This window comes from Dreissena polymorpha, chromosome 8 (assembly GCF_020536995.1).
Source record: "Dreissena polymorpha isolate Duluth1 chromosome 8, UMN_Dpol_1.0, whole genome shotgun sequence".
NCBI classification, from domain to species: Eukaryota; Metazoa; Mollusca; class Bivalvia; order Myida; family Dreissenidae; genus Dreissena; species Dreissena polymorpha.
This window is the reverse complement of record NC_068362.1, coordinates 36,054,183-36,079,490: the sequence shown is the minus strand read 5'-3', so window position 1 is coordinate 36,079,490 and position 25,308 is coordinate 36,054,183. Positions and strand designations below refer to the sequence as shown.

The window sequence follows — 25,308 nt, the reverse complement described above, 5'->3', positions numbered from 1 at the left end:
TATAATTAAAATTCAGGCCAGTTTGGTGATCAAGACCCCAAGCTTTTTCAGCATAATTAAAATCCTAGCCAGTTTTGTGGGGGAGACCCTGAGGTATTTCAGCATATTTAAAATCCAAGTCAGTTTAGTGGTCAAGATCCTGAACTATTTCGGTATTATTAAAATCAAGGCCAGTTTGGTGGTCAAAAACCCGAGCTTTTTTAGCATAATTAAAATCCTAGCCAGTTTCATGGCCGAGACCTCGAGCTATTTCCGCATATTTAAAATCCAAGCCAGTTTGGTGGTGAAGATCCTGAACTATTTCGGCATAATTAAAATCAAAGCCAGTTTGATGGTCAAGATCCTGAGCTATTTCAGCATAATTAAAATGCAAGCCAGTTTGGTGGTCAAGAACCCGAACTATGAGCATAATTCAAATCCAAGCCAGTTTGGTGGTAAAGATCCCAAGCTTTTTCAGCATAATAAAAATCCAAGCCAGGTTGGTGGTCAAGATCCTGAGCTATTTCAGCATAATTTAATTCTAAGCCAGTTTGGTGGTCATGACCCCCGAGTTATTTCAGCATAATTAAAATCCAAGCCGTTTTGGTGGTCAAGACCCCAAGCTATTTTAGCATATATTTTTTTGGCATAATTTTTTCTTACCCAATTGTTTTCGTACACACATTTTTTTCGTACCCATTTTTTTCTGTTTTTTGACAGAATAATGCCCCCTTTTATAGTTAGAAAATTGAAAATTTGGGTAAATTTTGTGTTCAGGTCTACTCTTATCCTATTTGTGTTAAGGTCTACTCGTATCCTAAAGTATCAAAGCTATATCGTCTACTTAATGTTATATGTCATGTAACTGACATTTTTAAACATTTTATTTCTTTCCCATTTTTGTTTTTTTTATTAAGGTGACATACATCAACTGTTTAATAATATTAAGTCTACCTTTTTGGTAAAAATATTGTTTTTACCAAATTTTCAAAATTGACATTACGGACACATGTCATTTGCTGAATGAAAAAGTAGCATAACTGACATTTAGTTAAATTTTCAGGAGAAGGAAAAACTTCTTTATTGAAATAAAATAGGGATACTTACAGGGTGAAACAAACACATGGGATATTTTCAGATTTGAATACTGGTATTTTACGCATCTTTAGGCAGTTCTGTGTACCAAGGATAAATACAATATTTAAACATTCATGTACAATGCACAATACTAAAAACCTGAATTGTAACTGTAATGTGTTTCAGATTCCGAGATGTCTGTGTTGTTTCTAAGTTCATGTGAAAAATTAAGTTTATATGTTTATAGGTTTAAAATTGCAAATTTTCCTCTTACTTGCCCTTGTATTTCAAGATAGAATACTTTCCTTCCCAGAGGAAAGAGATCTGGGTTTGAATCCCAGTGGGGGCTTCAGAGGATGATTCATTTTAAGAAAAATGAATATATTTGCTTTACTTTGTCTCTAACTTAACCAAATAACTCTGACAATGCCTTTACAAGTATGCAGTTTTTGATAATTCAATTATGCAAGAAACATGTATAATTTTAGGGTAGACTTAGACAGCAAACTAAGAATTGGCATCCATTTTAGTTTTTTAAGTCAATACAACAATAAATGCATATAGGAACACATATTTAAATTAAAAATGCAACAATCAGAGGACATAATCAATTAAATAGTAAATGACTACTTTAAATATTTTTTAGCACTGTTTGTTTTTCAGAGATTTGTAAATATGACGTTTTATGTTCTTCCCATTGAACTAATGCAATATGTGCTTTGGAACTGGAATCATATAGTGTTGGAAAGCTGATGTTTCACGTCCAGAGGGTCCTTGCTTCCGGAAAGCTGAAAATTGTATATGATCTCCCCACTCATTCCATCCCGCGAAACCCTTAAGGTGTCGCAAGTCTAGTATGGAATGAGTGATGTATTGGACGTCATCATTGATGACGTTCATTCGAACGAATGATAAAGGGGGCTAAGTTTCGTTAAGTTGAGGCATATAGCCGCGATTTGGGTCTCTTGAAAACTGGCCGAACACGTTTGCTGAAATTTGACATGTATATGGACAAGAATGCGATCTACCTGTTGGCGTAGGCGTTATACCTGGCAAAAATCAAGTTTTCGAGTATTTTGTGTTTAGACTTTTTTTGTGGGAACGAGCACGCGCTCAAATAAACATTGTGACGTCACTTCACAAACAGCGCTAGAGATCCGCCATCTTGTAACGCAACAAAGAAACTCAGTGTCATAAATTCAATAAACACAGAAAAATATGATTGTGTTTTATAATCATTAATACAAATGTCTATATTTTGTGCAGCGGATGTTTATTAAGACAGATACGGCAGAATTATGTAAGTATCTTTGTGTACTTTACAGTAGATTTGATAGTGGTAAACAACTGCGTACCGGTTAAGTTCAATCTAGCCGATTTTACTACGCAAGAAATTTAAGTATCTCACTGGCAAATTGACACATAAACAACAATCGCATCCGATTTACATCCACATAATATTGTGGGAATCCGATGCAATGCAAATTACTCATGTTTGATAACGTTTGATGAATTCGTTATATCAATATGCATTTACTTTCAAGGGGAATAATTTTAAATTGAAATGTGCGATTCAATGACAGTGTTATATTGGGATAATAAGTCGTTTAGCCGTTATCATGATAAGTATATTGTTTGTTGTGTTTCATTTTCTTTAAAAACATACTTTTACTGTTTTTTCCTTAAAGTAAAACAGTTCAGTAGTCATTATATCTTGAATTTAAAATATTGAAATAGATGTCGGATTATTCATATTTTCGGACGTTGCTACGTAAGCTAGTTGTCAACATAATTATTAATATACTGATTTACCTTTTACGCATACAGTTGTGCAACTGTTGTCTACGTAATGATACGCTGTTTAATGTCTTCCTGCCCCTGATGATAATAAGTATTTATCTCAACAAACCCCAGCAATGTCAATGGTCTGTCAACATAAGAAAAATATTAGCTAAAGAAACTTCAGCGTACAATTTATATAGCAGTGTCCGACAAATCCATTTTTTCATTGGGCTACTGAAATGTTCAGCTGACGCCCGCCGGGCTACTATAAATCTATAAGAGCGGTAGCCCGTTTTATTGACAGACATACGTAGAATAAACACGCTGACCATGTGTTTCTACACCGTGTCTTGTTTATAATCCGATAACAAAGTGCAATCAATTATCTTATCAGTCACCGATCACTTGCGGTAATGTCGTAAACAGTAAGAGTGAATTTTAATCATTCAATCAGAATCAACATTTGTCGTCTGCTAATAATATAATGAGAGCCGGTTGGATAGTTGGCGCACATGATGCAACATCATTTCGCAGTTTGGAATTCTTTGTTAACCGCAACTATGAGTAAGAGCGACTACGTTTTTTATGTCGTTAAATATCCAAGGATGCAGAACATTAAATAAATCAAAACAATAGCGGATTCTTCAAAACGGTAATGAAACCGAAAATGAATATTAATAACAACGCGGTTAACACCTGCTAATAAGTTTGCATTGTCAATTAATAATTGGATTGATCGACTGTTAATCAATAATCCCATATATGCCCAATTTAATTTTTTTTAAACCAAATTATGGGAGGGTAATATAGACGATGAGAGTCATAAACACAAACGTTTGAAATTTTCTTAAGTGTCAATTGAATTTCGGCATATGATTCTATTTAAAGATATGATGAAATAAGCTCCCAATCAGGACCGTTCAATTGCAACTTGCGTAAATCACCTGCGACGGTTTGCACACGTTGTGTACAGCTATTTTAGGTTACAAAATTCTACATTTAATAAATGAATTTCTTTGTCCAGACAGGGACCTATACAAACGTATAACCCCTGGTCCAGATAAAAAGCGCACACAAATTGGCATGGGTGTATTTATTTGTAAATAAAAATTTTGTAGTGGGTACATCATTGAGATCATTTAATTTCCATTAAAAGTTTCGTTGTGAATTTCAACTAAAGTACCGGGGTATCTCGCGAATTATTTGGCATTGACATTTCCTCTTCATAAAATATAATGTAAACACGCTGTATCGTTACGGTAACACTCAGGGCTCGAATTTAACTTTTTTTTTCTACTTGCAAAACATTGCGAGCAGCTTTCATACCAACTCGCAAAATCAAAAACATTCTCGAAAATTTTGCTGAAAACATAATTTAACGTTTTTGTTTTTTTTTACTCAAAGGTTAACTTTGCTTTATCTTTCGTATTGTTATTTACGCCTGTGGGCAAAAAGAAACTAGTTATTTTTCGCTTCGACACCATGTCTGTTCAAGTTCAATGAACACGTTTGAATTAGTAGACTGTTTAACGTTCTCTGTACCAATACCATCCGCGAATCTGTACTATATCTTTACCAGTCTACATACAAGGTGCGGACTTCCGCATACGGGTATATGGACGTTCTATGACCTACGGTTTAGCGTTCAGAACGTCAAGCATATTTAGCAATATTACTTATTTTTTTTTCACTATTTCTTTACTCGCAAAAAATTACTAGTGGCTTAAAACTTAACTCGCAATCCGTATTTTTCACTCGCATTTTGCGAGTGTGCGAGTGTTAATTTCGAGCCATGACACTGTATCAGTTCCTTCATTATTGAAACAATTATTGTATTGTATACTGACTGCACACTAGTGTCGTAACATACGGATGCAATATGTAAATTCGGACAGAACTTAAAGTCGGACACAAGTAAATAAATGATTTAATACTCTTGATTTCTTGAAACTCGGTATTTGTTGTTAAAAAGAGCAATTGCATTGATTAACACCATACGAGTCAGTCGTATTGATCATCTAAACGCTTTATTTACGTTTCCAACTTAATGTGCTGTCCGAATTTAAGTACACATACATGTGCACATACATGTAATATCTACATGTAGTATATGATTTTCTTTGGTACATTTACATTTAAGTACACGGTGCCTGTACTGTAACATTAATTAACGATATTGACTGTGTACATCAGACTACTTGCTGTATTATGTATATGTATGTATACATATTATGTATATATGTAAATGAAGAAATAAAATAAAGATGAAAACCTGCATCTTATCATTTTGTAGGAAAATTATATGGGCTACCAAATATTTTTATTGGTAGCCCAGTGGGCTCCCTGAAAAATAAGAAATTTGTCGGACACTGATATAGTATTGACATACCTGTATGATGAAGCCAACCCCGTATCGAAAGTCAACCAGAGTCGTAACATATTTATGTCACGCTATAAATCAAAGAATACTCATTTTCTTGGATACATTTCTACATATATTGGTGAATGAATATAAATTACTGCACCAAGGAATATTTTAAGGTTCAAATGTTTCAAATGCATCTTACAATAGATGAAAATAACTCTCATCAGTCTGAAATTCACAATTTTGACGCCATTGTCGCTTTGTCCAAGACTAGTTTTAATTTGGATACTTTCGAACGACCTTGACATTTTTTGCTGAAATTGTAAACATTACTTTCGTTTTCTGAAATCTATTATTTGTGATTAACAACAAGTCTGGTGGATTATAAAAATGATTTCAGTGTGAAGTTTTAAATATTTACTTTGAGTTTGTATTTACACTACAATTTGTTCACAAAACAAGCCAGAATATTCTAAAATACCGGGAAATGTCATTCTGAATTTGAAAACACTTGAGCACATGGTATGTTACTAAAAGTAGAAATACCATCATATGACCGTGAAATCTCGGGAGATTCGCATTTCAAGAAAGTCTGTCACATCGCTGTTTTTCTCGATATGAAAGAGCAGAATAGATAAATTTTAAATGTTTAAGATAGTATTTTGTGAAAGAATGTATCAGTTAAATGTGAAAAATGTCAATCTTTCCAATCAAGTGATTGATATGGGCCAATAACTGCATTTAAAAGCTGTTTTGGACCGGTCTTTGTAAACTGTCGACTTTCGGCATTTTCTGGTTGACTTTCCTAATGGGGTTGGTCCATAACTATAAAGTCGCGCCAGTCAAAAATCATAAAAAGCGACATTTAAAGTTATGGTAGCCAGAATTCAAAAAATATGTACAACTGAGCAATCAATCATGACACTCTGATGCCTCAGGTTAGTGCAGTGATTTTTCCACCAGATTCTCACCAAGGTGATCCCGGTTGATTTCACCACAATTGAATATATGTCAGTACACAAATAAATTATACAGCAGGTAATGACAATCGATAAATGTCTTAGTTTTAATTTAATTGTTCGCACAAATTTGGACACTCTTTGTGTCTGAGATATGTTGGGTTAAATGACCTTTACAACAAAACATACATCTCTGAATCTGCGATACATTACAGTTAAAGTTTAACACATGTAAAATACCAGTATTCAGATCTGAAAATATTCTTAAAAAATTGGATGGTATGAAATACATATATCTTGTGACGTATTTTCATTTTAAATCTTGAATTTGATGACTACTTGAATTTAATGACGACAAGTCGGACATGCAGTTAAATATTTTAATACGTCTATCGTGTGACATAATTTCATTTAAACTCTAGATTGTAACGACATTAGTCTGACGCGTGCGGCTTAATTTTGTTTAACAGTAAAACAAAAATTAAGTAGACTATCAAAAAAATACAAAAAGTGTACTTGTAAATAAAAACTCCTTCATTCCGTATAAAGATTGTACGTTACAGCAGAGCTCCAGATAACTTTTTTGAGTAATTTGGTTAATACCCACTACTTTTGAGTTCAATTGGGTATTTTCATATTCAATTGGGTACAAAAAAATCGGTACCCACTACCGGGTACTTTAATTGACAATTGGGTACCTTTGTTTTAAAATTGGGTATGTTCATTGTCTTAAATTCTCACCTGCTTACCTGAATAAGCTGGTTGTAGTTCCACTCTTAATTGATTAGTTTCAGAGATTTTGTGTAATTATGTAGATGTATCCATAATATACAGTCTTGATTAAAACAAAAAGTTCAACGATTTTTTCCACCAGTTTTCTTACAATGTAAGCACTGACAGCGATTGCCTCCGACATAATATCGTCAAGAATTAGTTTCACTATATTTTCCGCTTCTGATTTTGTGTTGCCTGCGGTTAAATATCTTAAAATTGAGTTTTTTTGTTCCTAGGATACGATGTTTCCATTTTTAAGGCCTCAAGGTTTCGACATTTTCACAACAATAACATGTAGTCACAAAGACACTTTTTTCCGTACATATTATTGTGCTGAAGGTTATACTGAAAGCACTTGGACAAAGCGGAAAGAATCCGGGTATTTCTGACCAGGGTATTTCCGGGACAAATTTACTCGTTATGCAAAGGAAAAATATGATATGCGTAATCGGCAATTTCAATTGGGTTTCGGAACGCATGGTTTTATTTTTCTATGCGTTATCGGCAATTTTACATTGGGTATTTACACAAATGCGCACCTTATCTGTAGCTCTGTTACAGTAATCTGTGAAACAAAGTCATTAATAAAACAAAAAAATATGTTTGACCACAACGGTGGCTAATAATGTTTACGAAAAATACAAACAATATAGATTTATCTATTACATAACATGTTAGAATTTTATCATGCATTTATAATCACTCATAAAGAGATTTCAATAAACAGTTACATGCATAGACAGTTTTTTTAAGCCAGTGTCTTTTGAATTCAGAAAATAATCCAGATAAACCATAAAATTGGGAAAAATAGATAGTAAACCATAAAATTGAGAATTTATATTATAAAATGCTGCTTGAATTTCTTTTTACCTTTCATATGTAAAAGAAGAAATATTATCTGCTAATGCAAAATATGCGTAAGCTGGTTTATGGTCATTTCGTAGCAAAAGAGAAGAAAATAAGTGCATTAAATAAATGAATTCATATTTTTGTATCTGGAATAGTTGTACTTTAAATAGATCCTCCACCCTTTTATGACCGACTAAGGGCTAAATTGCTCTCCGACTTGAAATGAAAAGGCCAATGGTTGATCGTGTAGCGTTTATGTGCAAAATTTGAGAGCCAATCGATAAAGCTTGTTGATGCCAAAACAGGTAATAATAATAATTTATTATCAGGTACATGTACACAAGCAAATAAGTATATTTAACCCTTTCAGTGCAGGAACCGAATTTTAAAGGCCTTTGAAAACAGTTTGGATCCAGATGAGACGCCACAAAACGTGGCGTCTCATCAGGATCCAAACTGTTTGCTATTCTGATAGTATTCTTTGAAAAAAAAATGAAGAAAATGCTGATTTTAGAAATTCAGCAGACGACATTTTAGCAGACGACAAATTTACCAGCATGCAAAGGGTTATTAAGATGCTTAAGGTGTGGAAGACTCATAATCAGGTTTGGTGTCCCTCAAACCCTAAGCGTCTTGTAATTCCTTATGCAGTTTGTATAGATAGTGCCGCATCCTGACACGTAAAGCTTGTGCTTTGTTGGCAGCGTTAGTTGGCTGTTAACAGGTTCATTGTGGTTATCTCCAACATCAGTCTGTCCGTCTGTCCTAGCCACTATCTCCTACACCATAAGCACTAGAACCTTGAAACTTAAACACATGGTAGCTATGAGCATTATGTGCGACCCTGCACTATTTGGAATTTTGATCTGACCCCTGGGTCAAAAGTTAAAGGGGATGGGGTGGAGACGGGTCAGAGATTTTCACTCATTTTTAGCTCGACTAATATATATGAAATATATATAATGGAGCTATCCTGATCACGTCGGCGTTACCGTTAGCGTGCACATGTTAAAGTTTGTGTACTACCCCAAATATTTTCTTTGTCCTTTAACAAATTACTTTTATATTTTGCATACATGCACTTCTTTACCAACATGACCCTTATCTATAAACAAGAGCAGACAACTGTATCAAGCATTTTGACAGGATTATTGCCCCTTTTATACTAAGAATATGCATACACTGTCACTCCAATATAACGCGGATGACGGGGTCCAAGCCACGCAACAGCGTTATAAACAGAAAGCGTTATAAGTTTTGAGCTAATTTATTTAAGGGGCTATAAAAACAGGTAAAGTATAGCCTATAATATAGGTCTTGTGTATCTTCATGCTGTGTTGTCAACCGCAAATACATGCATGTAAACCGAATCGAGCGATAACAGTATAACTACCGCTTTTCTAATGTGCACATTTATCCGATAATCCAATATAATTATATCACTTACGAAAAAATAATGTTTAACATTTATGACAAGAAATATGTTTACGAACTTCGTTAACAAATTCATATGCCTACGCCATTTTTCAGAAAAATTAGTACAGTGCATTATGGGACACAGCTTTCATTGAACGAGCGAATTTAAATTTAGATTGAATGCAATACGATGCAAAATGATACATGTACAAAGAAATGTTTTATTGCGTCATACGCAGCATGTAAAAAACGTGCTTTCCGTGGACTTTCTGATAACTGGCAAAAATTTAAGTGCATCTCTGTTAACTATTACACTGCGTTAGCATGTAAATAAATCGTCAGGATTTTTAACCAGGTTTTCCAAAGGAAAAAAATGGTTATTAGATTGGCGAATGCGGGCGGGCTGGCGGAACAAGCTTGTCCGGGCCATAACTATGTCTTTCATTGTCAGATTTTATAGTCATTTGGAACATTTGTTCACCATCATTGGACGGTATGTCGCGCGAAATAATTACGTCGATATCTCCAAGGTTAAGGTCACACTTTGAGTTCAAAGGTCAAAAATGGCCATAAATGAGCTTGTCCTGGCCATAACTATGTCATTCATTGTGAGATTTTAAAATCATTTGGCACATTTGTTCACCATCATGGGATGGTGTGTCGCACGAAAGAATCACGTCAATATCTCCAATGTCAAGGTCGCCACGACTAAAAATAGATTTAAAAAAAAAAAAAACTTATAAAGGGGGTTAATTTTGTTTGTTCATTTCAAAAGTTCAGTTTGACTTTTCTCCGTTTATCAGATTTTTTTTTCACAATGAAAACCTGGTTTTGTGACAATTTTGTCCCTTGTTAAATGTATTTTTCGTATACCTACTGAAACATTAAACACACACAAAGATAACTTTATTTATCAAGCATGTGTAGCATATAATAAACAATAACACACTTACACAGCCATATTTTATACCAACGAAATACAATACACGATAAATATGGAACATAAACAGGTAATAGTTTTAAATAACTTTAATTTGATAATTAATCCGCTTGCACTTGCCTTATTGAAATTAGCGCATCGAACCGCTCTGATAGGGAATACATGTAATAAACACTGACTCGCTTGTTTTCACACCTTTATTGACATTACACAACAGATTAACACCAATTAGCTGTCGAGTGTTGTTTAACCTCTAATCGATTAAAATCAGTTAAACGGGCGGATAAAGCAATCAAGCTGTGATCGCCAGCTTCTTTGAATTTATGAAAATACATGAAGTTGCATAACATGGATTTGAATCAGAAATGGAAGGTTGGAGAAAAAAAGGGATCCAAGGATCCCCCGCGTTATATTGGACACAGCGTTATAACGGACCGCACTATATTGGAGTAAAAGTGTATTATTGATAAATCTATGTTAAAGTTTGCATACCACCTCAAATATTTTCTATGTCCTTTGACATATTGCTTTCATATTTTGTATACTTCATAACCAACATGATCCCAATCTATAAACAAGAGCAGACAACTGTATCAAGCATTTTGACAGAATTATTGCTCTTTTATACTTAGAATATGCATATTTTTGATAAATCTATGTTAAAGTTTGCATACCACCTCCAATATTTTCTATGTCCTTTGACATATTGCTTTCATATTTTGCATACTTCTTTACCAACATGATCCCAATCTATAAACAAGAGCAGAAAACTGTATCAAGCATTTGACAGAATTATTGCCCCTTTTATACTTAGATAATTGAACATTTTGCTTAAATTGCCATAACTTCTTTATATATGATCACATTTGATTCATACTTTGACAAAACAACACTTACCTGACATACCACAATGCACTGCACCCAAACTATCCCCCATGCCCCACCCAAGAATTCCCCCCCCCCCCCCCCAATTTTATTTTTATAATTATTTTTGAAACTTCATCTTTTAAATTACCACCAACCCACATAAACCACCCCTCTCCATGATGGCTTACATTAACCTGTCAAGCACTCGAAATCTCTTAAGACAATAGTTACGGTCAATTTCAACCATGCATGGCCACATTACCAAACCTGGGGCGCCCCCTGGGTCAAACATGCGGCGTGGGAATACGCGTCGGCATCTGCCGCACCATTCTTCACCAATTGACTTCAAATTAATACTAAAGATTTCTTATGACAACACAGTGTCTCGACCATCCATGTTCACATTACCCACCCCAGGGCCCCGCCCACTTTGGTGGTAAAGATCCCAAGCTATTTCAGCATAATTAAAATCCAAGCCATTTTTGTGGTCAAGACCCGAGCTTTCTCACCATAATTAAAATCCAAGCCAGTTTGGTGGCAGAGACCCCGAGCTATTTCAGCATAATTAAAATCCAAGTCAGGTTAGTGGTCAAGATCCTGAACTATTTCGGTATAATTAAAATCCAAGCCAGTTTGGTGGTCAATTTTTGTGGTAAAGACTCCGAGCTTTCTAACCATAATTAAAATCCAAGCCAGTTTGGTGGAGGATACCCCGAGCTATTTCAGCATAATAAAAATCCAAGTCAGTTTGGTGGTCCAGATCCTGAACTATTTCGGTATAATTAAAATCCAGGCCAGTTTGGTGGTCAAGACCCCAAGCCTTTTCAGCATAATTAAAATCCAAGCCAGTTTCGTGGGGGAGACCTTGAGCTATTTCAGCATATTTAAAATCCAAGTCAGTTTAGTGGTCAAGATCCTGAACTATTTCGGTATAATTAAAATCAAGGCCAGTTTGGTGGTCAAGAACCAGGGCTTTTTCACCATAATTAAAATCCTAGCCAGTTTCATGGCCGAGACCTCAAGCTATTTCCGCATATTTAAAATCCAAGCCAGTTTGGTGGTGAAGATCCTGAACTATTTTGGCATAATTAAAATCCAAGCCAGTTTGATGGTCAAGATCCTTAGCTATTTCAGCATAATTAAAATGCAAGCCAGTTTGGTGGTCAAGAACCCGATCTATGAGCATAATTCAAATCCAAGCCAGTTTGGTGGTAAAGATCCCGAGCTTTTTCAGCATGATAAAAATCCCAGCCAGTTTGGTGGTCAAGATCCTGAGCTATTTCAGCATAATTGAATTCTAAGCCAGTTTGGTGGTCATGACCCCGAGTTATTTCAGCATAATTAAAATCCAAGCCGTTTTGGTGGTCAAGACTCCAAGCTATTTTAGCATATATTTTTTCGGCATAATTTTTTCTTACCCAATTGTTTTCGTACACACATTTTTTTGTACCCATTTTTTTCTGTTTTTTGACTGAATAATGCCCCCTTTTATAGTTAGAAAATTGAAAATTTGGTTAAGTTCAGGTCTACTCTTATCCTATTTGTGTTAAGGTCTACTCTTATCCTAAAGTATCAAAGCTATATCGTCTACTTAATGTTATAAGTCATGTAACTGACATTTTTAAACATTTTATTTCTTTCCCATTTTTGTTTTTTTATTAAGGCGACATACATCAACTGTTTAATAATAATTATTAAGTCTACCTTTTTGGTAAAAATAATGTTTTTTTAACCAAATTTTCAAAATGGACATTACGGACACATGTCATTTGCTGAATGTAAAAAGTAGCATAACTGATATTTAGTTAAATTTTCAGGAGAAGGAAAAAACTGCTTTATTGAAATAAAATAGGGATACTAACAGAGTAAAACAAACACATGGGATGTTTTCAGATTTGAATACTGGTATTTTACGCATCTTTAGGCAGTTCTGTGTACCAAGGATAAATACAACACTTAAACATTCATGTACAATGCACAATACTAAAAACCTGAATTGTAACTGTAATGTATTTCAGATTCGGAGATGTCTGTGTTGTTTCTAAGGTCATGTGAAAAATTAAGTTTATATGTTTATAGGTTTAAAATTGCAAATTGTCCTCTTACTTGCCCTTGTATTTCAAGATAGAATACTTTCCTTCCCAGAGGAAAGAGATCTGGGTTTGAATCCCAGTGGGGGCTTCAGAGGATGATTCATTTTAAGAAAAATAAATATATTTGCTTTACTTTGTCTCTAACCTAACCAAATAACTCTGACAATGCCTTTACAAGTATGCAGTTTTTGATAATTCAATTATGCAAGAAACATGTATAATTTTAGGGTAGACTAAGACAGCAAACTAAGAATGGGCATCCATTTTAGTTTTTTAAGTCAAAACAACAATAAATGCATATAGGAACACATATTTAAATTAAAATGCAACAATCAGAGGACATAATCAATTAAATAGTAAATGACTACTTTAAATATTTTTGAGCACTGTTTGTTATTCAGAGATTTGTGAATATGCCGTTTAATGTTCTTCCCATTGAACTAATGCAATATGTGCTGTGGAACTGGAATCATATAGTGTTGGAAAGCTTATGTTTCACGTCTAGAGGGTCCTTGCTTCCTGAAAGCTGAAAATTGTATATGATCTCCCCACTCATTCCATCCCGCGAAACCCTTAAGGTGTCGCAAGTCTAGTAATATGTCAAATATACACACAATTAGTATGTATGTTTCACAATGTATTACTATATAATGGTACATAGCATTTTTGAAGACTATGATTGTTGTAGATAAAGCATGTGTATTTTGCCTATTACATATTACTAGAAATACATAGTTTGATCTAAATGTTTCACAAAGTTTTTTATGTTACTTGTGATACAACGCATCTATGAAGACAATATTTGGTGTGATATGAATATGTTTGAATTAGTTTCAAACAATATTTAAAAGTTTTCAAAAATGGTGTAATGTTACCCAGGTCAATAAGGGTTATAATACCAATATACAAAAAAGATAGAAAACAGGGTGTTTGTTGCTTAAAGGTAGGTGTTCTTATGTAAGTGAGTATGTGTAAAGATGTTTTTAGGGTAGGTGTATTAATTGGGCAAAAAAGGCGCCCAGCGAGTATTAAACATATGTAGTTTGTTTTGTGTTGTTGCGGTTAATTCCCCGAGTTTAATTCTGGTATTAAAAATGGTACAAAAATGTCCACTAGTGGTGTTGTTTTCTCCTGTTTGCATTTAAAGATACAATATTTAGCCAACAGCATTATAAAGCTAATGACATGTGAATTGTTAGCATCAGCTAGGTTCAAATTACTAAAATATATGGTTGCATAATTTAGCTCCAAGTTTTCTAACCTTTCTTACTGGTCGTAAATAAAGTTTTTTATATCCATTCAAAACTTTAAAATAGGATGACAATCCCAGAATAAGTGAATATTCGTTTCTGTGTGCATATTACAAAAATCACATGATGTTGATGGAACGAGATTGCATTTATGGAGGAAAGAATTGTTTGGTAAAATGTGCATGAGGTATTTATATTGGAAGTTTCTTAGTTTGGTGTCAATAGTTAATTTAATTGGTTGGTTGAAGATGGTTCTTTGGTTAATTTTTTGATTATTCAGAGTTTCTTTCCATTTATCAAATTGTTTGAACACTTCTGGATTTTGTTTTAATATAAGTGATTTATATACCATTTTGCAAGCTTATGTATTTTCTGTTATTTCGTTAAGCTTGTATTGCGGTGTGGTGTAAATAATATGGTTGTCTTTTAGTCTATGTTTCCATTTAACAGGTATGCTTGTTACAATTTGATGGTATTTTATAAAGTCTGCTTTATCTATTTCATAAAGGTTTATTATATCTTGAAAACTGTAAAAAGATCTTTTCCTGAAATCATACATATGTTTAATAATTTGAATACCTCTATCGAACCATGTTTTTATAAAGAAAGTTTTATTTTCGTTTTTTATGAATGAATTATTCCAGATAAGTTGTTTTTGTACAGATATTTCATCTTTTTCTAACGCAATGCTGAGCCAACCATTCAGAATGTATTTTAGGAATACGGATTTTATGTTAATGTCTTTAACTTCCTTTTCCATGATAGTTTGATTTTTATCCAACTGGCTTAGAGGGATTTTAAGAACATGTCAATATCTAAAATTTTTAAACCACCTTCGGTATAATCTTATGTGATTCGCTTTCTGGCAATTTTATCTTGTTTTTCGTCCCCCAGAAATTTGTAACATAGCGATTTTATATTTGAGATTATGTCTTGAGATGGGTTTGGTAAAACTGTTAATGCATAAACAGGCTTGGGTATTGCAAAAAATTGATTTAAACAAGTTTCAAAAGCATGAATTTTTCCCGGAATATTTAATGACATTATTTCTACGGGATCGTTGCTAAATTCTATTCCTAAGATTGAATCATGGTTGGAGCTCCAGATAAATTCTTTTTGTTTGCAAAATTCAATTTGACTATTTTTAAGTGCTCCTAGCTTAAGGATTTTACATTTATGCCTATTTAATGTTAGTCCGGATATTACTCCAAATTCTTTTAAGACTTTTATTTATGTTTCGAATGATGTTCGAGAACCATCAAGTATGAAAGAGGCGTCATCAGCAAAAAGCGACTGTTTTAATTCTACATTATTAATTGCTATTCCTTTGACTTGTGTGTTAAGTTCAATGTATATCGACATCAATTCAATGCAAATAATGAAAAGGTAAGGAGAAAAAGGACAACCTTGTCTGACCCCTCTTTGTATACTGAAAAAATCTGAAAAATGACCTTTATTTGTAACGAGTGATGTTGCATCTTTATAAAAAAGCATTACCCACTGTAAGGTATGCTCACTAATTCCGAAATGGCGGAGGCATTTAAACATAAATCCATGATCAAAACTTTCGAAGGCTTTATGAAAATCTGAAAAAATAGGAGACCGTTTTCGTTACTTGCATCCATTAGTTCAATAATTTCATGCAAAAGTCTTACACTTTCGCCAATATATCTTCCTTTGATAAATCCTGTTTGATTTATACTGATTGTATAATTTAAATAAGATTAAATTATGCTATTAGCGATGGATTTTGAAGCTATTTTGTAATTAACGTTAAGAAGCGAGATGGGCCTCTAGTTATCGATCAAAAGGGTGTCTTTTTCGGTCTTAGGTAGTAAAGTAATTATGCTTTGTTTTTGCAATTCTGTAAGGTTATTGGTGTCTAAAGAGTAGTTAAGAGAATTAACGACATATTGCTTAATATCATTCCAAAATATTTTGTAAAATTCTGCAGATATGCCATCTGATCCTGGACTTTTATTGTTGTTCATGTCTAGCAGTGCTTTAGCGCATTCATACTCTGATAGGTATTTTTGTTCGTTTTGCGTTTGTTCTGGGTTTATTGTATTGCAGATATTGGTATAGAAACGTTCATGATTGTTTATATCTATATTTTTGTCTTTTTTACAAAGATTTTCATAAAATTTGGAGTGTTTTAATATTTCGTTTTGATCTTGTAAAATATTAAGTGTTTTTTTCGGAGCCTTCAATCCATTGTGCCTTAGCTCGCATCAGTATTCCTTTTATATTATGTTGAAAGCGACGTGTTAATAATGTGGTTGTATAGGCCCCAAACGGATGCCTTAAATATAAACAAATAATTTATATTATTAACATCTTAAAGTACACATAAACACCCAAACGGTAATTTTTGAAAAGCTAGTCTTTACAATTGTTTTTGACTTGTATGACAGTGTTTATTTGATTATCCACACAACTGAATATTTTTCCTCATATAAGTCCAATTAAATTTCAATCTCAGTAAAGTTACTAAAAATTACGATTTCTTTTGCTATTGCTTTCTATAAATGTTAACATGTTCACAATAAGTGGGGATTTAAATCTCATTTTAATTGTTTTACATTAAGGATTATTTAAGGAAAACGTGGAAAACTCTTTCTTAACAATTAGGGCAGTTTGACTACAATACGACACGTTTACACCGAAATAGCATTTCATTTGAATGTGGCTAAAAGTATTTGTATTGTCTAAACACTAATAAATGTTATTGTTGTAATTGTTGCTGTTGTTGTATGCTAAATGAAATGCTATTTCGGTGTAAACGTGTCGTATTGTAGTCAAACTGCCCTAATTGTTAGGAAAGAGTTTAAACGTTTGATGAAATCGATAATAAAAATATATAAAAAGTAATGCTAGAAGTAAACAAAGATTTAACTGATTCATAACATATGGTATGTTCCTTTATCATTGCTAATGACAGTTTCTAATAAAAGTAATGACAGAAAATACACTGTTCTTCATGGAATTCTTAGAATACTACTTTTCTTAGATGATTCTAAATTGTTCCTTAAACAATTTGCACTATAAATGTATTTCGAAATATTAATTATTTATTTTGTGTTCGCATTTACATATGAAACTTATTTAATGTTGGCAATGTTTGATAATATGACGTTCAATATGATTTATTTTGATGTCGTTGTAAATAGGGTATGTTAATTATAAATGGTTTTCGCTTTCTACGACATTAGGACTACACAATTGACAGTTTCTGTTATTGCAAGCACTTTTGTGTTATCGACCTTGCTCTATTTCTAATATGTGTGATGATAGGCGGATTTGAGGTAGTGTTATTTTTAATTGTTTCGTTGTAAGTATGTCCAAATATGGTTGTGTATTAAAAGTATTTCTGATGTTGCAATATATATTTAGTCTTGACGAATTATTGATTTCACTGTTCCAGTGTTGTTTGTAATGATCAAATAACGTTGTTTAATTTGATAGTAAGTGTATGTCTGTTCAGATGTTTCTGTCAAGGTTTATTGACGAGCAAAATGTAGTCATACATATGGTTTATACTATGATATAGCTTGCTTTATTTGTATTAGATCAAACAATGTTTGTTAAAATGATTATAAGGTATAATAAATATGAGAACTGCAACACAAATATCCCATTGTGGACTTTGTAGATTGCATAGTAATTATATACACGAACAACAAAATTGCTCTATTACTCATGTCTTCACCAGCGCCTTGATGATGCTTTGATCGTTCCCTGTAATAATTTACGATATCATTATTTCATCTTATTAGATTTGTGTTAAGCTATAAGTGCTCAGCAGAGGGTCGCCAGGTCTCTCTGAATTCCTGGAATGAATTACCCAATTATGTAATTTGTTAATAGGAAAGGACGTGAACCGTCTGCTTCTCGATTTCAAAACGAAGATTGCCGTAAATAAGTGTGAACTATCGCGCCGTTAATTAAAACTATAATCATAGAAAAGTTCGAACAAATATACATATGGTTGCAAAGAGCATCCAATGGTTCAGCCCGTTCAGCAGAGGTGGACGAATGCGTTAAAGAGCAACTTGTTAAATTTTACTCCAAGATCGTTTATAGAGTCGAGGTAAAAATATGCATGAACGTCACGCATACTGCCCCATACTATTTCTTAATCGACAAAATAGTAATACAGAGCATTATTTCATTTTGCAGAAAGTATGTTAACTAGTTGGTATCATCTTCATTGACAGGTAAAATAACACAATTGCAAACGCCATGTGATTATATTATTTCAGCGTGTTCAACTCAATCTATTTGACATAGGGAATGGATTATGTGTGACATGTATGAATATAAAGAAAGAGTGCAATTTCGTCGTGTTATCACTAAAATTAGGATGGAAGAGTTATTGTTAATGGCGTGAAATTGTGAATCAACGTTTGTAAATGACTTCTTTTAACAATGTTTCTTGCACAAGAATTCGCCGTTATATCTATTGAATAAGCGCATTTAATATCCGAATGTTTATCGTAAATACACGTCTAATTATTATATAAACATTACTAATTAGCGTACAATACATTTATAAAATACTTGTTTAACATCGCAATAAGTCGTGTACAATTTGTAATAAAGTGAGTTTTGTCAAATCTGTTATAATTGGCCTAATATGACTAATACAGATATGTCATATAAAATAAAGTGCACTATGTTCTGAACCACATCAAGCAGCCGTCAAAGAAAAACTATACTATAAGCCTTAGACTTGACTCGAATACAATTAATACACTATGTACACTCAATCCCTGTATGCAAGTTAACAACATAGCTTATAGAAACAATTTATATCTGTTTGCTTCTCATCTTAGAATCTGCCCCCATTAAATTATTTTCAAATGTTCACCATGTACAACCGATCGATTTTATTCATCTCAAGCTAATCAAGCATGTGTTACCAGAGTTGATGGTAAAGCGACATTTACTTTGATAAAGGCACGTTTAACACTAATTATTTAATATAATACACAATTTGGAAAATACTATCAGAAGTTTTTGTTGTTAGGATTTACTTGTTTCATTAACTCTTTGAAAATGAGTCTGTACTACAACGTTTTCTTTGGTGAAAATCTACAAAACATAGTTTGCTTTATAACTCGCATTGTCAACATTGATCAAGGCATGGCGGTACATCGTTAAATCATCTATGTTCGCTTCGAAAAGAAATTTAATTACCTCTACAAACTATACACTAGTACATTGTAGTTAACAGCATGATGACGTTAACGAAAAACAACTGAATTTTGAGAAAATATTTCGTGGATGAAATGTCTGCGTTTTCATCGATAAGACATATGAACATAAGAGTATTCAGTAATTGTATAACGTAGATTTTATTCAAGTTTCTACAAAAAAGTAAGTTTTAGTTGAAAATGTCAACAACATGCTTTGAATTGTTCAACATTTGATGAAACGAGTTTCATTTGAACGAAAAAAAACACAATCCTGAGCAAGTCTTTGATAAATACTATCAGGTACTTTCTCTATTTAGTGAAAACGTATTTAAATATATTTACGCGAAACTACAATAATATAGCTTTTAATAAAATTACCATATTGTTTACTTAACCGAGTCAGTACGGATTTGATGTAATGCACACATCAAATCTAAGAGCAATAACGTAGATCGATTTACCAGATTCCACAAACATTTCATTGCCTGCTACACATGCCTGAACCGACGTTACATTTACCTCTTTCATCATAATATATGTAGACAAATACATACACATATTAAATCAAATAGTGTGATTGTTTCAAACATGTTGTCATGATGTCAAATAGTGTGCATGTTTAACAAATGTTTACATGATAAACACAAAATATATTTATGATTTATTACATTTATATCTCTTTGATCAATTTCTTATTAAAATAAGGGAAAATGTGATGTCCACTGTTTGAAGAAAGTTCAGGTCCTAAAATCATATATTTCGTCTCTATTGCATCCATGTTATTTAGGCTGAACGAGTGTGGCATGTAACTGCTCATTTCTCATGTGCGAAGCTACATAGGCATGGCGCGTGCCTCCGTTAAGAGTCTGCCTACAAAAAAGGCGAATAAACGTTCTTCGAAACTCCTGACTCATTGTACAGTACAGAACGAAATTTACACCGCTATTTACTAAGGCGATTATGTCCATTGTATCGCCTAAGGGGATATAAATCTGTTCAAAGAAGTTTTCTTCTAATATACAAAACAGTATTAAAACACCTTGCGGTAACTCCGTTATTAAAAATAGCACGATCACAATTAGAAGCATAATCGTTGTTCGAGACATACGGGTACTCCGTGTTGATTGTCGACCGGAAACGGTGCTATCGATTGATGACTTCGTATGATTGAACCGTGAGCCGTTCAGCGTGAACACAAGAAGAGATCCGTATACAATTATAAGGACACATGGGATTATTTTTGCAAGACAACTGTATAAAATCATCCCTACCAAGATTATCGGTTTCGCCTTTCCTGAACCAAGGTTCAAAGGTTCGAATACGTACGCACCACTGTGTGCCTTCTTAAGAGTGTGACTCAGGTAGTTTGGTATCATGGCAACAGCAGAAGATATCACAATTATACAGACCACCAGCCTTGCTCGAATTATTCGCCGAATTCTTGTAAGGTTCCCTTTGGCTGGTGAATGTATATGGTGATGGCGAAATATTGCCAAGGCCACGGCTAGCCATATCGATATAGTGTGAGCCGTAGCGGAAATGTTTAAATATACAAGCAAAAATTGCATCCATTCCGAGCTGTTTTTGCTGGGTGATATTTTCGTCGCAGGATATTGACAGTAGAAATGGAATGCGAATGGGATATACGATATCATTGTTGTGATATCGAACACAGCCAGCCATGTCAATATGCAGTTAATTGGTGTTTGCATTTTCTTCCGAGTTAGAACAATTATATTGATACTGTTCAGTGGTATTCCAATAGCACAGATTACCAGACTTATGTATCCGTGCACCATGCTGTACGATTCACTGTATGTATCCAAAACGTTACGCTGAAAGTGAACATTCGACGCGTGAAAAGACGGAACGCTTACGTTGGCAATCGTTGTTGTGTTCATGACTGCACTCCGCATTAATGAACTCAAATACTCCTTGCTCAAGCAACTTCATCAAACGATTTAAACTTTAGTTATAAATAAACTTTTATTACACGATTAATAGTTGTATCCATGTATGATGTAAAATGTGTTAATGCGTCTTTTAGTTAAATACCACGGCGTTGCTAGGGAACTATCACATACATATGTTGTATAGTTATAAACACATTGTAACATCGCGTTAATGGTCTCTTCTTGGCTCAATTCGACAATGTTTTGGGCTGTAAAGTATTGAGAAGGCTATTTTATATCGCATGTTTAACAATCCGTATTGTGCTGGAGGTGAACTGCATTCGGCCTCTCATGTATTAAGCTTTCTAAATAACGCTGAAATAACATATGAAAGGTAAATGCTCTATTGGGAACAGTGCACACAGCGTGTTAATATTTTTAAAAAGTATTTATTCGCTTTCAAAAGACTAGCTGATGTCAATAAGAAATTCACTCTTTACAATATGAGTTATTTTTATTTTTGTTACATTTAGGAAGATATTTACATTTCTGAAATTGCAGTTTTAAATAGTTGTTTATCGCTAAACAACGTACAACTGATAAATATATCATTCGAAGACAATATAATTTAAATTTATAATTTTTGCGAGTTACCATTTAATTTGAAACTTTTGCGCCCGCTCAAAAAAAAAAGAGAACAGCAAACACAGACGTTCGTTTTATAACTGCTTTTTGTAAATACCTGATCAATAAGCACATCTTTCATTTATGCAGCCAGTTAGAATATAAATTAATTATAGGAAAGACTGCAACGGACGTATAGCATGTTATTAAATGCATTAACCTGAACGTTATATAGATTCACATAATTTATGTATTACTTAAAATAAACCGACACAAAAAATAACACATGCACTATTTACAGCATTGTAAATAATATTCTTACTTGTTTGATAGAAATTCCGTGGAACATGCAATATTCATGTCATAGTTCGCCTGCACAATTTACTATGTACACCAACACTGAAATTTACAAAAAAAAGAAACATACTTATATATTAGACGCACTGAAATGATATGTCTGTATTACATTGTGCAAAATAGACATGCGTACCACACTGCTGGCATGTAACTGCTTTGCATATGGCAACCGCCGATACTAGCAATACTCGCGATATCCTTCTCTACTGCATCATGAAACTAAACACAATAATTGTGTTATCTGTTTTTTTATTGGAGATGTGAAGTCCAAATCAGACTTTATGTTATTACCAGCATTTCTTAACAAGTATAAGCTTTGGGTTTTGATATTGGTAATCATGGGCTTTTGTAATTGCATATCACATATTTATACATATTTTGATGTAATTGTAATACTCATCATAACGAAAAAGTGTTTACTCTAATTAACCACTGATTAACTTGGTACCAAAGCTAAATACAATCGCGTGATGGACCCGATTCGATCAGTTTAGATAGTTTGTATGTTATTGTATTATATGTTGCTTTAAGAGATACTTTATGCAATATGCATTTAATTGTAATCAATAAGATATTTTCTTACACACTATTTTTATGATTTCAAGAAATGTCGCCATTTAAATATGACAATATATTACATTTAATATAGTACTCAAAGATAATGAGGAAAGTATATATCAAGTAAATTACTATGTTGTTCAATAGTTCTCTATCGCAACAACAACGTCAAAAGCATTACGATAGCGTGTGACAATAGCCATTTACTTGAAAGAAAGTCTAATAAATTGAAACGACATGTCACGCTGCATAAATCAGCAAATATAGGTGGGTGTTTCCTTCTTATCAAATAGAATGTACAGTACAACTTAGCAATGTCCTTTATCTTACGCACATTCATCAAAGCAATTATTGCCTTCAAAATATCACATGAAATGCAAAATTCGCAATTCGAATATGTATATAATTAGATCATTACTTATACATTCGTCATAGTTAACAATTTCTATTCAAAACTAATAATGTGCGATTGTCGTGCAACTAATAGTCACGCAAGGTTGGTGGTCTCATCAGAGTACGGAGTGGCCCCCGACAAGAAAATGCGAATGTGCATACGACCCATGTTTGCATGAAGCGGATGATATTAACAAATTTTTTTATCAAACGATTTTATCCAAAAGTAGTAGTTGACGATAGATCTACCAATAGTTTAATGTCCTCCATTGTTGTCATCTTCAATTTACTATGCAATCATTTCTAGTAATTTACATCAAGGCATGTGTTTATATAATTGAGGCCAGCTTTCAAAGGAATGCCAACACAGAAGCAACGCAAAGATATATTAACGATAACAACAATAATTAATTCGATCAACGTGTTATATCTAATACGCTGTATATCTTGTAAGGCGCACTCGAATGAAATAAAACCAATAAATCAGTATAAGATGAACTACCTAAGTATGAGAGATGGAAGCACGGACATTCGTTATTAGTTTCTGCTTAGTGTGCTGGTAATCATTGGTATAATTTACAGAAAATACTCTTGTCATCAGGTATTAGAGATAAGAACTGTGTAAGGTTAATGGCTTGATTACTTAGACTAACTACTTGAGGGGTTAAGACTGAAGAATAATTAATATGTTGATGCGTATTTATAATAGGTCGATTACAAGACATCAAAAAGAAGATATTTATGATAAAATACGCGATTCAAAAATGTAGTAGTAGGTGTTGTAGTATTAGTTGTTGTAGTAGTAGTAGAAGTAGTTGTAGTAGTAGTATTAGTATTAGTAGTAGTATAAGTATAGATAGTAGTATTAGTAGTAGTAGCAATAGTAGGAGTAGTAGTGTAGTAGTAGAAGTAGTAGTAGTAGTAGTAGTAGTAGTAGTAGTAGTAGTAGTAGTAGTGATAGTAGTAGTAGTAGTGGTAGTAGTAGTAGTAGTAGTAGTAGTAGTAGTAGTGGAAGTAGTAATTGTAATAGTTGCATAAGTAGTCGTAGTAGTTGTTGTAGTAGTTGCAGTAATTATTAGTAGTTGTAGTAGTTGAAGTAGTAATAGTAGTTAAAGTAGTGATAGAAGTATAAGTCTTGTGAATGTGTTGGTAGTTCTATATGCGCTGATTTGAAATCAATTCGGGCAATCACTCGCACAGTATATATACTTATCTGATTAATTCTGCGTCTGATTCAACGAGTAATGTCGTTTTTACTCTACATAACTACAGTGCAAATCTCAACGGCAGCTATCCCGAATTTAATGCATACAAATATCAATTTCGCGGATCAATTTGCACAGAAATTCAACCCCCGGTCAGTAACTCGTATGTTCAACTCTTGAATACAGGGCACTGTACGGTTCACCAACCAGTATATGTGAAATGACAACTGCAAAGCGGAGTCATGAACTACCACGACGATATCTCTATATGTCTGTGACCTGTAAATGATACCTGCAGCAACACAAATACTAGGAACTCCCCTTCGACTTCATTGAACTTAATATAATTGCATGTTATTCGCAGTATCTACAATACTTAAAATAATTAAATACTTAAATACTCAAATTTATCATATTGGTAACATATTTCATTTGATTAACACATTTGCATATATACTTCATCATATGCTGACTTTGTTTGGAACCATTTTGAGTTACTACAAAATGTATGTGATTTCATACTTTAATTTATTTTTTAAAGAAAATTCACTGATTTCGATTTGTTAATCTGCTCTTTTACATATTTTCGAAACAAAATGTATTAAAATACTTGGCATATGTAAATCTATCGCACTGTTTTAGTTACGTGTACCTGTGGTTGTTAACTCGGGTAAATGTTCGTCAAACGCTCTCTGAATTAAAGAAACTTACATAGAAATATTAAACAGAT

At 33.3% G+C, this 25,308-nt stretch overlaps 1 protein-coding gene across 1 annotated transcript; it reads right to left on the bottom strand.

Moving 5' to 3' along the window:
* Positions 1 to 20,328: 20,328 nt before the first annotated feature.
* Positions 20,329 to 21,348, bottom strand: LOC127840444 (G-protein coupled receptor dmsr-1-like). The gene has a single exon (XM_052368860.1). It carries the CDS (start codon positions 21,346 to 21,348, stop codon positions 20,329 to 20,331), a length of 1,020 nt encoding a protein of 339 aa, XP_052224820.1.
* Positions 21,349 to 25,308: the final 3,960 nt, after the last annotated feature.

Coding starts and splice junctions, on each gene's coding strand:
- LOC127840444 (XM_052368860.1), bottom strand. CDS start 21,348: ATGGTGCACGGATACATAAGTCTGGTAATCTGTGCTATTGGAATACCA.